This window comes from Sarcophilus harrisii, chromosome 2 (assembly GCF_902635505.1).
Source record: "Sarcophilus harrisii chromosome 2, mSarHar1.11, whole genome shotgun sequence".
In the NCBI taxonomy this organism is placed as follows: domain Eukaryota; kingdom Metazoa; phylum Chordata; class Mammalia; order Dasyuromorphia; family Dasyuridae; genus Sarcophilus; species Sarcophilus harrisii.
The window spans coordinates 608,393,614-608,410,939 of record NC_045427.1 but is presented as its reverse complement, the minus strand read 5'-3'; the positions used below and the strand labels follow the sequence as shown (position 1 = coordinate 608,410,939).

General features: G+C 37.6%; 1 protein-coding gene across 5 annotated transcripts in view; it reads right to left on the bottom strand.

Moving 5' to 3' along the window:
• Positions 1-13,528: 13,528 nt before the first annotated feature.
• DLG5 (discs large MAGUK scaffold protein 5) overlaps positions 13,529-17,326 on the bottom strand; it is a 153,500-nt gene continuing 149,702 nt past the window's right edge. For all 5 annotated transcript variants that reach the window (XM_031956410.1, XM_031956411.1, XM_012553933.3 and 2 more), the window contains one exon: positions 13,529-15,599. In XM_031956410.1, the coding sequence (XP_031812270.1) occupies positions 15,496-15,599 (104 nt within the window). In that variant the 3' untranslated portion in view covers positions 13,529-15,495. The remainder of the gene's footprint in view (positions 15,600-17,326) is intronic.

The window sequence follows — 17,326 nt, the reverse complement described above, 5'->3', positions numbered from 1 at the left end:
GTGCCCCTGGCTCTATCACTTACTAGTTGTGTGATCTCATAAAAGGTCATATCATTTCTTTAAACCTTGGGTTCTTTTATCTATAAAATGATGAGATTGGACTTGGTGATTTAAGTTCTAGCATAATAGCAAATGATTGTCTAGCCTTTTTTTTTTTAATTTAATCCCCAAATAGTGAGATATTACTTTCAAAAGCAGCCAAAGGTTGGATATTTCTAATTGTTAAAATAATAATAGTAACAAATAATATAAATATGTAAGAAAAATAATTATGTTATATTGAACCAAAAAACTCCTCCAAAGCTGCTCAGAATAAATCTATTCTCTTCATGTCATATCAACCCTTCCAATACTTGAAAACCATTATCACATCCTAAGTCCTTTTTTTCCCCTAGGCTAAGCATTATCTGTATCCCTCAATGGACCATAAAAAAACAAATCATTTTGATGATTGTAAGGTCTGCATGGAACTCTTCCATGAAGTTGCCATAAGTAATTGTAACTAAAATCTAGATAGCATCAGTTCTTCCATCTTTTCTCAAAGAATACTCTACATCCACCAATTAAGGCTGGCTACAGGCCATCCCTGATGTTGAGTTCTTCTCATCCTGGAAGAACATCAGAATATCAGGAATTTGCTATTTCTCCTTTGGATCTGGCATAAGAATATCATTACAAAAGAGTGGCTTCCAGGCTCTTCTACCTGCTAATTGTATTAGTTCATCCCAGGATCCCACATGCCTTTTTTTTCCAATCATCAAATATTGAGGACTCAGATTAGCTTTTGATCAACCATAGTTCCCAGATTTTTTTCTCTTTTCCTTAAATCTATTCATCCATCCCATCTTAGAATTTATGCTGATAGTTTCTAGTCTATAAATGTATTGCCTTGCACATACTCTTTTTTTGGGGGGGCGGGGGGGGATGGTTGAGGGATAAGGCAATCAGGGTTAAATGATCTGCCCAGGGCACTACAGTGAACGAGTGTCAAGTGTCTGAGGATAGACTGGAATTCCTATAGCAGTTGAAATCATAAATCCAATCCCCTTCCTTGTCCTGTGGGTCAGAAGAAAAATTAAGAGTTCAGAAATAGTATGAGTTCAAGAATGATACCTGCCACTCATCAATTATGGGTTGTTGGGCCGCATCAAGTCCAAGTTTACCAAATGCAACTCATGTCCATTGTTCCTCATTTTGTCCTCTGAAGCTAGCAGTATAAGTAGAATAACTCTTCTGCAGGATAGTCATTCAAAAACTCAAAAATAGTTGACATAATACATCTAACATTTCCTTCTCTAGGACAGACTTCCCAGTTCTTTCAATTAATCCTCATGATTTTGAGATTCATCACCATTCTGGGAAGCAGCCACCATTTATTAATGTGCAGTTTACAGCTCAACACATCAGACAAGAGCCAAGTGCCGAAGGCCCTTGGTCACTATGTCTTCCTTAATATATAGCCTAAGATTAAATTGATCCAATGTAATATAATTATTTTTCCTACATATTTATATTATTTATTACTAGTATAATTTTAACAATTAGAGATATCCAACCTTTGGCTGCTTTTAAAAGTATATCTCACCATTGTTGGGTATTAATTTTTTTAAAAAAGGCAAGGCAATCATTTGCAATTACAGGATGTTAGAATTTAAATCACCAAATCCGACCCCATTATTTTATAGATTTATAAATTTAAGATTAAATTAAATTATAATATACCTATGATTAACTTCTGTTGGGCTGGCAATCTACTAGATTTTCAAATAAATTGCTAACTATATCTTCCTCATTTTGTAATTGTGAAGATGAATTTTTGAACCCAAGTGTAATTCTTTACATTTAGTCCCATTAAATTAGTTCTAATTACATCTGAGAAAGGTAACATGGATTCAGGGAAAAAACTCTGGATTTGGGGTCAAGAATCCTTGAATGAAAAAGCATTTAGTGAGTGCTTGCTAGGTCTTAAGTGTTGGGCTAAGCTCTGAGATACAAAAACTAAAGGGAAGTTAGTTTAGTTCTTACCCTCAAGGAACTTACATTCTAAAGGGGATGGAAGGAGACACCCTTTTCAGTTTATTTTTGGAGAGTTTTTGTTTGGTAAATCATGAAGATATGAAGTAAAGCCAAGGAGAGAAGAATGACATACCTTTCCAGTAGTAGTGTCAGTATAGATTTTAATATAGTTCCAGACACAAATAGGGAGGTGGGCAGGAACACTGGAACTTCTGAAAGGAGACCATTTTGCATCTGCACATAGAGGAAGAGCTTCTGGGGAAGGTATCTGAACTTTGTTCCCTATTAGCATTATCAGACCTCTGATCCATCTATTCAACCAAAGAAACAGTGACCAAGCTACTGAAATCCTTCTGGGAAGACACAAGCTAAAATTCTGGGAATACACATTTCTTTATGTAAGCCTGCAAGAAGATAAGGATGGCACAGTGCTTATAACACAATAGGCACTTAAATGTTCATTGATTGATTGACTGGAGGAGGAAGTTATCAGAGAACTTCTGCCTTCCCTAACTATCACAATAGAGTACTGATCCTGGAGGACCCCAAGCTACTGAACATGAGGAGATGTACAAAGTCCACACTCTTCTGGGAGTGCTCAGTGTGTATGGTTGCTTCTATGGCAAAAGATTTCACAAAGAAGCTTTGGAAGGGCTGAAACAGCAAGCTGTTCTCCCTGGCAACACAGCTTGGGGGAAAAGAACCCTGTATTGGTTTCATATGCTAACAAGCTTTTTGGGCAAACCTCTGCCTCTCCGGGACTCAGCTGCTCTTTTGTAACACATGGGTAAGACACTTGTCATCCCTGTTTTCTGGGAGTATTTTAAGGAAAAGTTTTTGTAAGTTGTAGAGTGTTACAGAAATTTGAGTCTTCATTATTTGGAGAAATCAGAGGGCAAAACAGAGAAAAATATATGTGTATTCTACTAAATGATGAAAATGCCCTATAAGATGATTTGGGGGAATAAACAAAAGTGTATTGTGTAGCACTTTCCCTGAATGGCTATTGCCTTGGTGGTGGATAAAAATTGAGGTAAAGACTTAGGAAATGCATTCAGTGTCAAGTCAACAAGCATTTATGAAGACCCTGGTATGTGTAAGGCATTGGGCTAAGTGCTGGGGATACAAAAAAGGGCAAAAACAAACTCGCATTACAAACTCTGCCCGAGCCTACCCACAGTTCTTACACTAGAGATATTCCCATCCTCATTAGACAGTCTTACAAAGATAGCCACCTCTTGAATATCCACACATGATAACATGGCTCATCTCAACATATTTTCCATACCAAGCTGGTCTCCCTTCTGGGTTTCCCCTTCCTGCCCATCAGCTGATGTGATTCCTAAGGCAAAAAATAAATTAGGAACCTCTTAAGCCAAATATACCCAAGATGATAAATTCAGTGAGGTTGGAGGATAACTCCTAAAAGCAGCTGACATCATAATTATAGCTATAGTTTCTTTAAGCCATTGTTCTCCATTGTTGACTAAAAGTTCAGGATTAGAGAGCCAATCTGACCTGATGGACAGAGAGTCAGCTTTAAAGTCAGGTGTTCAGTCATGTCCAACTCTTCATGATTCCATTTGGAGATTTTCTTGATAGAGATACATTTCCTTCTCCAGCTCATTTTACAGATGAGGAAACTGAGACCAATAGGGTAAAATGAAGGCTGCCTAACTAGTAAGTGTCTGAGGCTGGATTCCTAATATCAAACCCAGTATTCTATCCACTGTGCTACCTAACTACCCCAAATATTGCCCAAAGATGTGTTTTAAAGAAGACATAAGAAAATAAGGCATTTTTCTTGGATGTTAATAATAAATTAAATGCTATTTACTACATATTTACTACTCTGACTACATTGCAGATAATGTTAAATGTTTGCAATTATTATCTAAATTTGGTCCTTATAACAACTCTGGAAAGTAAGCACTATTATTATCCCCATTTCACAGATGAGGAAATAGAGATTAAGTAACTTACATAAAGGTATTAAAAAATTTAAAAAAATAAGGCTGCAAAAAAAAGTATACTGGTCACTAGCACAGACCTGATTTGCCAAAAGGAGGGGTAGCTCATGGGCAAATACAGAAAGCCTTTTGCCAGGGGAAATGCTTTAAAGGGGAATAAGTCTCAGATGCATCCATTTTTCTGGCTGGCATCCCCAGGTGTTTATTTGGGCTTCAGGCCTCACAGCCACAAGAAGCTCATCCCTTCCATTTGTAGAATGATGTCTGCTTCTGCTTCTAAAAGAGCAATTCTTTAAGAGTCTTTTTTTTCCCCTTTACTGAAAGCAGACTAGCCAGTCTCTCCTTTTTAAGTCATACCTTTGCACAGAGAGCTTGAATTCGAGCCAGGAGGGATGGGCTGGCTCCCAGGCTGAATCCCAGCTCAGTGGGTGGGGGTGATGTTCCTGCCCAGGCTCAAGTTGGAGCCCCTTAGCCAAATAAGGATAAACTGGTCATAAGCCAGTGGCTTGGTCAACAAGAGAGACTTCTGCTCCACAGCCCGTACTTGGCACTGTCCAGGGCCCTGGAGCCCAACCCAGCAGATTCAGGGAAAAAATGTCTACTTTCGCACATACCTTCATGACATTGGCTGAGAAGCCTCCTCCTTGCCCACTTAGGTTTAGAGCTGGAGAAAAGGCAGGAAATCACCCCCCCACTCAGGTTTGAGTTTATTTTGCTGGGTTGCTAGCTAAGTCCACAGACTCCCATCACCTTTCTATGATCAATCACAAAGTCCTGGGACCAAAACAATGCTTATTTTCATCATCTTAAAACTTGAACAACTCTTAAAACAGGTCTGTGATGTCTGACCTTGGGAGGAGATGACCTTTTCTGCTTCAGTCCTTAATCTCTCCAGAACCACCCCCTGCAGAGGTGTAAAGCCCCAGAGGGCCAGAGGTACAACCCAGACTGATGAAGCCTGACATCTGCCTTCTTGGATTAGGGCCTTTCTCATTAGGAAAACTTCTTGGAAATGTGTGTTTACTAGTTATTCTGAGCCCCTCATTCTTCAGGGATGGTAGCATCTAAGCCTACCACGTGATGCCCACTGAGCTACAAGGCGGAGCTGTGGGGTAGCAGGGAATAGTCTGCTAATACTCCAAGCTCTGAGTAGGTCATGGTTAATGACCTCCATCTCTCAGCAGGTTCTTCTTCCCAGTAACATTCTTCATTTGTATTGAAACCACAGCAACTGTACCAGAAAAACACACACACACACACACACACACACACACATACACACACACACATGAAACAGGGGAGTGGTGTGCAGAACAGGGGAAACCAAATTCAAGGTTGTGATAACATGAAAAAAGGGGACAACTAAGTGGTACAGCAGATCAGAAAGAAAAGTTCAAATCTGGCCTGAGACACTTTTACACAAGTTACTTAGCCTCTGTCGGTCTATCTCCTCATTTGTGAAATAGGGGTAATAATAGTGCTTTCTTCCAGGGTTGTTGTGAGGATCAAATGAGATAATAAATGCAAATGTTTAACAGAGTATTTGCCACATAGTCAGAATAGTAAATATTAATAAATAGCATTTAATAATGTGTAATTTTATAATATGTAGTAAATTATTAGTAAAGCAGTAAATAAAAGTGATGATGATGATGATGATGATGATGATGATGATAATGATAGAAGACCTGTATTCAAATCCTGGCTTTCCCACTTACTGCCTTCTAATCTTAGGCAAATAATTTCCTCTCACTGAGTCTTGGTTTCTTCATGTATCAAATAAGGGGGTTGGAGCAAATGACCTTTAAAGTCATTTTCTGATCTAAATCTCTGATCCAAATGACATTATCAATTTCTGGAAACAAGATATATTTATTTATTTATTGAAAAAATATTTACTAGATGTACATATAAGCTGTGTCTGGCTCCTATAGATATATCAGTACTAATGTTAAGGGCACTATCACCTAATTGGGGAGATGGAAGGATTCCACTATGAAACAATTAAGAAACCACAGCAATAGCAGAAAGTGCAGAAAGTATAGAAAAAGTCAAGGATGGAAAAAATCATTCCAGGGGATGAGTCAGTTCTTTCAAAACAAAGTGCAGCTTGATCTGGATCCTGAGACCCAGGTACAAGTTGGAGAGGCAAGCTGAGCTGAGAAAGTATTCCAGTAGGATTCATCACAGACTTTTAGAGTGGAAAGACTTCTGTCATTTACTACAGCTGAATAAAGAAGCCCTGCTCCACCATAGCCACCAAGGGTCTATTCTTCAGTGTCTGCAGAAAGATCTCCAATCAGGTCCTCTAATCCACCACCTCCCAGGATGGTCTATTCCACTTTGGAATTTTACTAAGTTTTCTCCTACTTATTTGCCTTTGCAACATCCTGCTATCTGAGACCAAAATAACAACAAAATAAAATACAAAACTAGAAACTAGCAAATACAAAACAAATCTAATCCTTCTCTATTTGACGACAGGACTTTAAACATTTGAAAAGAGTTCCCATGTTCTCATCTCCCCAATTCCTTCTACTTTTCCTCATATAGCATGGACTTAAAGACCTTCCCCATCTTGGTTGGGTAATAAATGCTTCTAATTTCTAGATTAAGCAATACAAGGAAAGGAGATAACTGATGTTGGGGAACAATGAGAGATGAATAAAACAATCTTGCTCCCATAATCTTTCTTCTGCTTCCTTCAATACTGGAACCATGATCAACTATATTCTGGTCCTAGAAAGGGGACACCTCTTTGGTCCTACTTAACATCTTTCATTCATCCATTCTAACTAACCAAGACTTAATTAGCCACTCTGCCTCAGTTTCCCCAGTTGTAGTATAAGGGACAATCGTCCTTCTCTTCTTTACTGGGAGCTCTGCTATGTCTCTCTTCTCAAAAATAAATTGCCTGAGAAATTCATGAAGCTGAAAAATAACAGACTAAAAAAATCAGGACTAAGGTTTTATTCCCAGATTTTTTCATGAAATAACTTTGTGAGCTTGCCCATGTCACATGACCCCTATTTCAGGTTACCGTTTCCTCTTCTATAAAATGACAGGGTCAAATATGATGACTTCCATGGTTCTTTCCAATGCGAACATTCTATGAAATATGAAACATTATTATTAGATGTTTTATTTAAAACCTGCCTCTGGGTAAGCAGGCTTCCTAAAAGAACAGAAAATACTCTAGGCCTGACTGGGGAAAACAGCTAGGAGCAGACTCTGTTAGAATCTACCCTTCAGCCCTTTCCCAGTTTGTCCTTTGGAAACCCTGCAGCTGCTCAGCAGCTTGGGCTGAGGAATCACCGCCCACTTTCTCTGTGGTCAAGGCCAGGCCAGCAGCCCTGGGAATCAGCAGATTCCCGAGATTCTGGGTCCCAGAAATGAAGACCCAGCAACTTGAAAGTTCGGCTCCTGCCAATCACATCCTGCCCAGGGTGAGGGAAACTTTAAATAAACCTGAAAATCTATCTCTGAGCTTCAGCATCATGATGCTAGGAAGATGGGGGTCAATCTTTACTAGCTCAGAGATAAATTTTCCAAAAGCCAAGAAGAAAAAATGTCCATTTGGTTTTATATTTCATACTATATTTATGAAATTGTATATATAAATTATCTATATATAAATATATATATTTGTGTATATACACATGAAATTCTATATGTGAATATATTTGCATGTATATATGAAATTCTATATTGATGCAATTATCCTAGAAAATTACATATATCCATGTATTTGAGCATGCAAATGATATAATAGGTGCATGCATTCATATTTGTATGCATATATGTGTGGGTTATACATGGGAATATGAAATCACATGTATATATGCATTTGTGTATATATGCATATGAAATGTGTAAAAGCAACAAAATATATATTTATTTACATATGAAATGTGTATGTCTATAATTATATATTTGTATAAATGTTTATATGTGTGTATGTTTAGGCACATGTTTATACATGAATTACATTTGTATACATACATGAACTTATGTCGTAAAGATGTCTGTATAAACAGTATAAACAGTATAAAAATAGGTGTGCTGTATTTATATACATAAATCTATATATGAACTCAGATGTGCATGTGTGCACATATTTATTTGGATATATACATATGAAATTATATCTGTATGCATATAACTAATATATTTTTATGGATACATAAAATTATATGCATGTATATACATTTGTACATATACTCCACAGAAAGTAACAAACAACTGTAATGGGCTCAGTTAGACTGATCCTAGAATCATGGACTCTTTGATTTGGAAGGGGTTTGAGAGACTCCTTATCTTACTCCATTAACAAATATTTATTAATGATCTGCTCTGCACCAAGCACATTGAGGGCAATGGAGAATAAAAAAGAAAAAGAAAAATTAAAAGGTCCTTGACGTCAAGGAACTGTATCAGGAGAGACAACATGTTTTAAATATACACATTGTGAATACAAGCTAATTGGAGGAAGGGGAGAATAGTACAGGGAGGAATGAGGAGTCACCAGCAGCTTGGAAGTTCAGAAAAGACCTTTAATAGCTGGTGGTTTTTGAGCTGAACTTTGCAGGAAATTAGGGGGCAAAGACTGTTTAAAACTCCATCATTTCAGTTAACTTTTCCCTACTGGGTCCAAAGCACTTATCATATTCATTCATTCATCACAGGAAGCTTGGCGTCATCAGGGTGAGCTACAACTCCACAGGCCAAGGTCATTTCTAGCAGTCTATTTTTTTTTTTAAACAAAATACAGTATAACAAAGCAATTTGGATGGAAAGTTCGCATGTTCCTGACTTAGTGATGCAATCACAGATGCATTAACTGCTACCCTGTGGCCAAAGGTTGGGGAGAGGAACTCAGGACTTCCAGGACCTCAGAAGTTGACATGTTTCAAGAAAAAAACAACTTTTACTCCAACCTCTGGTCTCTATTGAGATAATACTGGACCACTAAATTGGACAATCCTAGAATGCTGGTGCTAGAAGAAACCTTTAGGAAGCAGCTGGTCCAAGAGTTCTTAACTTAGCAACCATAGACTTTTTCTTTTAATGCTATCTGTTTCTCTCTCTGTCTCTCTCCTTTCCTCCTCTCCCTTTGTCCCTTTTTCCTCTTTTTCTCTTCTTTCTATCCCTCTCTCCTCCTTTTCTTTCTCCATCTTCTTGATGTGGTACAGCTTTTGAGAAGGATGTAACAATAATCCCAATTTGGCCTTGGGAGTGATATAGTTAGAAATGACAGATTTCTTCCCTTAGTTTATCCTGCCCCAGTTTACTCCATCTGACCAGGATGCTGAACCCACAAATATCGCCATCAGATAACAGCCTGTTGGTCCATGATAGGAGAATTTCTAAGACTAATGAGCAACAACACACTTAGTCAATGCAGGTGCAGAACAAAATTAGATACCTGACACTTGACCTAGTGACTTTTCAGATCTAAAACCATACCTCCAGAAAATTTTCTTCCCAGCTCCCACCACGAGCTCTGTCCAGAGAACTATGGGCATTTCACCTGCGTGCTAAGTCAGAACTAGACCATTCCTCAACTTTAAGCCATAAAATTAGTATTATCAGTGACATGAACTACTTGGATGCTCTAACTTTTCCTTATAAATTTACCTTCCAGATCCTATTTCTTTGCTAACTTATTTTGGAATTAAGCACACTTTAACTGGAGTTACAATTATAATAAACTTTGTCCCTAGACTTGGAAAAGTTTCCAAGCCTTGTAAATTCTTTGGAGATAACTCATGACATCAGTCTAGAACCCCATTTTTGGGGTTCCCCTTGATCCCCAAGAGGTTCCCTTTTCTTTCTAACATCAAGTCACTACTACTCTTTGACTAGTCCATGTAGATAACAATTGTTTCTGTTTTGGCCAGAAACTCTGAGGGTTTTCCTCTCTCAGATTGGTTTGGGTTTTTAAAGACTAAATAAAAGAGTTCATTCTCTGCTTCAGTTATTACCTATTCTTAATCACTAAATGGGCACTACCTCAATTAAATACACTAAAGTTAAAATTCAAATGCAGATCTTTTGACTAGAAATGCAGCACTTTGCCCCTCTTACCACAAAGTTAAAAAGTTCCTGCAAAATGAGGTCCAGGTATGGTCTGACAAGGGACTGAAGCAAGTCAGTGGCAGTGGGCCTATACAAGAGACAATCAAAAGAAAGAGCAGGCTTGTAATAAGAGACTGTCACAAGCAGTTAGGAGAAAGGTGAAGAGGAACTTTTAATTAAGGTGGTAGTGAGGACAAATGCTAAAGGTGAAGGTAGAAATGACAACTAATTGACTGTGTGGAATGAGGCAGAGGGAAGACTCAAGAAATGTGAAGCAAGGGAAAGAAGGAGCCCTTAATTAAAGTCCAGGCCACATAGTGCCTTACCTGTGTGCCTTTAGGTAAATGATGTAACTTCTCAACGCTTAAAGCATCATCTTCTGTATGAAGTCATTCTTGATTTCCCCAAAAGTCAGTGCCATTCTCCCAAATGAGCTGGTGTTTAACTGCTTAGAACATATTTGCATCTATTCATGTTATATTTAGGCTGTACATTTTTATATGTATGCTAGTTTTCTCACCCATTTGTCTAAATCCTTTGTGTGGGAAATTTTTCATTCTTTGTGCTTTGAGATTACCGATCAATCTATCAGTTCAGAGACTACTGTGTGTCAGGGACTGTGCTAGATGTTGGGGGTCAAAATACAAAAAAAAAAAAAATTAATCCCTACATATTAGAAGCTTACATTCTTGGGGATACAACACACACCTATGTAAGTATGCACAGAATATTAAAAAAAATAATAAATGTGAGTAGCTAAAACAAGATAGTCTCATGAGAAGAACATTAGCATTTGGAAGGATCAGGAAAAATTTCATATAGAAGGTAGGATATAAAGAAAGAGGGAGTCCATGTGCAAATGATGAGGAAAACATTCTAGATATCAAAGACATCCCCCTACAAAGGCACAGAAGGGAGAGATGGTGCTGTGTGTTATGAGGAAGAGATTGACATCCAGTTCAATGACAGGCAGTTTTAAAAATAATCAATAATCACGAAAAATGCTCTAAATCCCTAAGAATTAGAGAAATAAATGTGTTTAGATTTTGCTTCTCCTTCCCAGAACCTGTTTCACCATCTGCAAAATAGTACTGGATTAAATGATGAATGTCTTCAAGGTTCTTCTATGAAGGCTTCCTGGATCCACTTCATACCCATCAGACTGGCAAAGATGGCAAGTTTGGCAAAGTTTCCCTGAAAACAGGCACACTAGTACACTAGTGAACTGGTCCTGATCCAGCCATTCTAAAAAGTTACTTGCAACTATACTCAGAAAATAACCAAACTGTGCATGTCCTTTGACATCCAGTTTGAGACAGCCAATGTGTAGTTGGAGATATGAGAATGGAGGTCAGAAGAGCTAGTGATGGCTAAGGAGACCTAAGAATCAACAGCAGAGAAGAAAACTGAATCCAAGGAAGCTGATGAGATCACCAAATGAAACAATATAGAAAGAAAAGGGTCCAGGATAGAACCTGGGCTGATACCACAGTAGGGTGTGACCCGGATGCAGATTAAGAAACTAAAGGAGCAGTCAGACTTACAAGTATCAGGAGAGGGAAGTATCAAGAAAACCTAGAGAAAAAAGAATATGAAATAAAGAAAGTATGATGATTTATTGGTTTTGTGGGAAAGGAAGTGGAAGTGTTGTTTTTTTTTAATTTTTTACTTGAAAAATAAAATAAGCTGAAACAAAACAAAACAAAAAATAAATCCAGTGTGGATGTAACAGAAAATACAAGAGGGAGAATCTGGAAAGATTGAGGATCTTTTGGAACTTTTACGTGTAAACATTTGATCCTATAAGAAACAGGAAGCCACTAGGGTAAGTGAGCAGGAGAGTAATATGACCACCTAGGGCTTAATCAAAATTACCTTGACAGCAGTGTGTGGGATGGACTGGTGTGTTGAGAGGAAACTGTTAACAAGCAGTTAGGAGAAAGGTGAAAAAGAACTTTTAATTAAGGTGGTAGCTGTTTGAGAAGTGAGGTCAGATGCTAAAGGTGAAGGTAGAAATGACAACTAATTGACTGTGTGGAATGAGGCAGAATCAAAGCTAATGCCAGAGCTGGAAGATGCAAAGAAAGATTACACCCATGACAAAATAAAGAAAGGTTTTTGAGAGTTTTTTTTTTAATTTAATTCTGGGAGAGGGGTGGAGATAATGATTTTGGCTGTGCATCTATCATGTTTGAGATGTTTTTAAGACATTTAGTTTGAAATATCTAGTAGGCAACTGCTGATTGAGGGTTGAAATTCAAAAGAGAAATATTGAAGCTATTTATATGCCCACATTTGAGTGTTGGCTACAGAGGTGAAAGTTAAACCCATGAAAATGAAGAGATTACTGAGAGAAAGAATGAAGAGAGCTCAGATGGGGTATATCCACTATGGTAAAGGTGCTGCCATGGATGATGAGCCAGGAAAGGAGCCTGAGAAGGAACAATCAGATAATTAAGAGAACCAGGAGAGATCAGTGATATAAAATCCTCCAAGAAAGAATGTATAGAAGGGCTGGTCCAGAGTATCAAATGCAGCAGAGAAATTGAGAAGGAGGACGACTAAGAAAACACTATGAGATTTTGACAACTTTGAAGAGAGCAGTTTTAGTTAATTGAGAAGTCTAAAGCCAGTCTGTCATCAGTCAATAAGCATTTATCAAGAGTCAACCATATACTAGGCAATGGGCTAAATGCTGGAATTTAAAAAAGGGAGGAGGGGGGAAGAAGTCCTTTTTTTTTCCTCCCCAAGGAGCTCATATTCTAATGGCAAACATTGCAAAGAGTTGAGGTATAAGAAAGGTATATGAAGACCACTTTTTCCCAGAAGTTTCTCTGAGAAAGGGAGGAGAGATAATAGACAGCAGCATGAGGGGATGATTGGGTCAAGTGAAGATTTTCTGGTTTGGTCTGGTTTGGTTTTAAATGAAGGAAATTTAGATATTTGAAGGTAATAAGAAAAGAACAAGCAGGTAGGGGACAATTGATTTGAGAGAAAAGGGATGATTAAGATTACAATCTATTGAAGACAAGATGAGAACAACCACGAGTATAGACAAATTGATCTTAGCAAGGAGAAATGTTACCTTGATGTCAGAGATAGGGAAAAGGAAGAGAGAGGGATAATGTCAATGAGTTCTGAGATGAGAACAGAAGGATCTTACATTAAATGGTCTCTATTTTTAAGAGTTAAGTTTCTCAACTCAAAGAGAAGAGCAAGGGGGGGAGGGTGTGGGAGGTTTGAAGGAAAAAACAAACAAGTAATGTCTGTAAAAAATAAAAAAAAAAGTGATATATGGAATCAATCAAGGAGAACTAAAACAGCTGCCTTGACACAGTGCAGAGCCAGTGTGGTCTTTCCATTGGACTACGTCCCCATTTTACAGAATGCAACAACTTAATTCAGAAGGCAAGGAGAAAGATGGGGGAAGGAACAGGGAAAAAGCTAATAAAAGATACTGAAACTCAAATTACAGAAATTGACCTTTATTTATCATACTAATCAGTTTCTTTAACTTTTTTGGTTTTTTTTTATACAAAGTGACAATTTTTTTTTTTTTTAGTACAGAAAATTCTGGTCAGAACAGTACCTGTCTGTTTTAATCGTACCAAAGTCCAACTCTATCCTCAACTCAGGGGAAGAAAAAACAAAACACCAAAAAAACAAACAAACAAAAACCCTGCTACCCCTCAATATGATAGCTATTTCGTTTAGGTAATGCATCAATACATAATCTACAGTTGTGGTTTGTTTTTGTTTTTTTTTATTTTTTTAAATATTTTTATATTTTTGTTTTTTAACATAGTTTGAGCTAGAAAATGTGTACCTGTAAAACAAGGAACAAAATTCAGGCCTGATATAGTTCTTTCTTCTGAGGAATTGTGCAAGGAAAAAAAAATCCCTTTTATTTTTTAAAAATGCAAATAAGCACAAAACTACAACCTGTAGTCTAGAACTTAGAAAAAAAAAATTTAAGACCTTTTGCTAGAAAAATGAAATGTTAGGAACAGTCCATAAAGCCTTCTCAAATTAAAATGGGATAAACCAAAGAGAGTACAGTACCTATAAAGATAATGAATGGTTGATGGAGAAGGGAGAGGCAATCTTCTGCCAGGACCCACTCAAGCTTTCGAAGTGCACAAGCAAATTCAAGATGTTGCTTTATCACAGAGCTAGGTACACAGCGTGACTGAGTGTTGCAAACGATATGAAAAATCCCATGATTTTATTCTGATTCCAGACAGTGTGAACACTACCAAAGGCTTTTGATCCAAAGCCCAAAACTGTGACCATTTTCATATCAAAATTTTAAAACAAAACAAAACAAAACACAATTATGTGACTGCTACATACACCGAAGGACAAAGCAGAAGAATTATTCTGCAAAATTGCACCAGTAAAAGCTATTGATATTTACAGACTTTTAAAAATGACCAAACAGCATGCACTGGACCAAGTTTACTGCCTGGCTTTCCCCCTCCTCCCCTACCACCAGTCCCCAAAACCAAATTGATTATTTTATTACTTTACAAATTAAGTACAGAATGATCAGATCATATTAAGGTCTTTAAATATAAAATCTATGTAGATGGAGTAAGGGAGAGGAGGGAGGAGGAAGCAATTTCAACCAGAGGAATTAAAAATAACTCCAAAGTGCAGGAGAGGCCTTTCCCCTGGCAAATACATGTCCTAAAAGGACACTGATTCTGCCATCCCAACTAGGCCAAAGAATCGCCCTGAAAACTTAGGAGATACGATCCTAGAGTCCCAGAAGAATTTCCAAAGGTTTCTAAATCCCCCCAGATTTCCCCCTTTCCCTGGCCCCATCCCCACTGATTCCAGCACAAACCCACAGTCCAGTCCCTCCTCCCCCCATCTCAGATTGTCCTCTCCCTTCTATTCCACTGAGAACAGGCACAAAAAAGTCAGACTTAACAAGAGAAACACAAGAGTAAGTGATGAGGACAGTGGCAGAGAGGAAGACAACAGGTCACAATACAAGGACATTCAAGTAAACATAAACAACCAAATACTTAGAAAAGGTTTGTAAACTTGTGGATCTAGAAGATTCTTTCTGCAGCATTGATAATCTGCGGCTAAAAAATATATATATATAGCCTGGTCTACCTTGTACCCCCATCATATTAGAAGTCAGTCAGTCAGTGTGTGTGTCTCTCTCTCTCTCTCTCTAGGAAAATAAATGCACAAGTGAGAGAGAAATGAATTCCGCCAGCCAAGGCTTCAGTCTTATTCAGCCACTTAAGCAGGTGCTTTTGGTTATCCATGTTAGTGTCTCAATCCCCTTCATGAAGAACTGTGAATATATATATATATATATATATATATATATATATATATATAAAATATTTAATGTCCGGCCATCTATTTACATTGGAAGAATATGTTCTGCATTTCACAGCAAAATGTCTGTCTATAGTGGGCAAGCTGGTATCCACAGGACTTTATTTTGTTCTTCATCGACGGTCGTCAAGATCTGAGTGCAAATGTTAGCAAGGGCTCCACCCTGGATGATACCTGTAGAACATAAGAAATGCAGCAGAGAAAAGGTCAATTCTCAGTTATTATAAAAATCAGCTGTCCAGGTGGTGGATGGGAAGCTTCAGAAGCAGAATGAGAGCAGTCACAGCAACTAAGTCGGGAGTAAAAAAAAAAAATGCCAAACAGCCCCTGTGCTCAAGATCACATTCTAAGTGGGAGAGAACACACAGAAGTGATCAGCTTCAAGGAAAATGGAAATATTCAATAGCCCTTCGGTTGTAGTGACAAAATAACAGTAAAGTTTCATGGTTCTCCATCATATTGGGAGGACTGTAAGTGGTTAACTTCCTGATCTCATATAAGGAAAAGAGCACTTAAGGGTTGGAGTACAGTGAGGGCTTTGGGTAATCTCCTGAGGTTGGGGATGGAGTCAACTCAGAATCCTAAATCCTGAGATATGTCAAAGTTCCTACAGAGCAAAGAGCAGGATGGGATAGGCTGATTCTTCCCTGAGTTTAATTCATATGGAGGAGCAAGCAGTAGGCCAAGTAGTAACTGTCTGTTTTATCTAATTGTTTCTTGCTAATGATGTACTAGAAGTTCAATAGTTTCTATCTGCTACAGAGGTGCTATCAGCACTTCCATCCCTTGGTACAAAACCCTGATCACCCACACCTAGTTAAAAACTCTGCTTAACAGGCTCTTGTTTTGTTTTGTTTTCCTTCATTCTCTGCCTCTCTGCTGCCCATTTTTAGTTATTTCTGATCCTTGTTCCCGAGACTGTTCCTCAGGTGATGGAGCTGAGGTGGAAAAATAGATCAAATATTACTATAAATTTCATAATTATGTTATATCAAATATTTATATTTTAGTTTATTAAAAACAAAAAATATATAAAACTACTATAGAATATACTTTGTTCCTTATTTAAAATGGTTTCACATGATAGGATGCTAAAATGAATATATAAAAGCTAACTGAAATATAAAATATCTTTTGTTTCTTATTTTAAATGGTATCACGTGAGAGGATCCTGAAAGGATTGATAAGCATGGGATTTAAAGTTTTTGTCAGGCTTTCTAAGACAGGTAGTCTGTTGTCCCAATAACCAGGAAAAATCAGGATTTTTTTTTAACTTGAAAAAACTACTCCTCAGAGAAACACCATCTAAGTAAAGCTAGATTTGCTCAACTTTACAATCAATGGAATCTTGACTTTTCAGACAACAGCTCTGGAGTGTTGTCATGACTGTCAATTACTAATCAGAATCCTGGAAAAAGTGAAAAGAAATGTAAATCCAAATGGCTATGTATCTTTTTTTCCTTCTTTGAAAAATTTTTTTACTAATGTGTTTTGTTTTTCCAAGTCAAACATTTACCGAATACTCCCACTTGGTGAGCAGTTTCCTGTAACAAAACAATTAAGTAGAACTAATAATACAGTGACTTCATCTGCAAGTGTGTCTAACATTACACATCTGTAATAGCTAATCTCTATTGCTGGGGGTTAAAATGGAGCAAATACTTTGTGGGAAGTGAGATGCTAAAGAAAGGAAGATAAAATTAATTTTTATCAAACAATCCCCACTCCTGACAGACACTGCCACTAGAACTTTCAGCAAGCTGATTAAAACTGATCCCCATTCCCAGACTATAATTCTTGTCCTCTCCTGGCAGCTTTGCTTTAAAATTTCAAAATGATTTGGGAGCCACAGGATATATCATGGACTTTTAACAAGGTGAATGAAAAATATCTGATTTAGA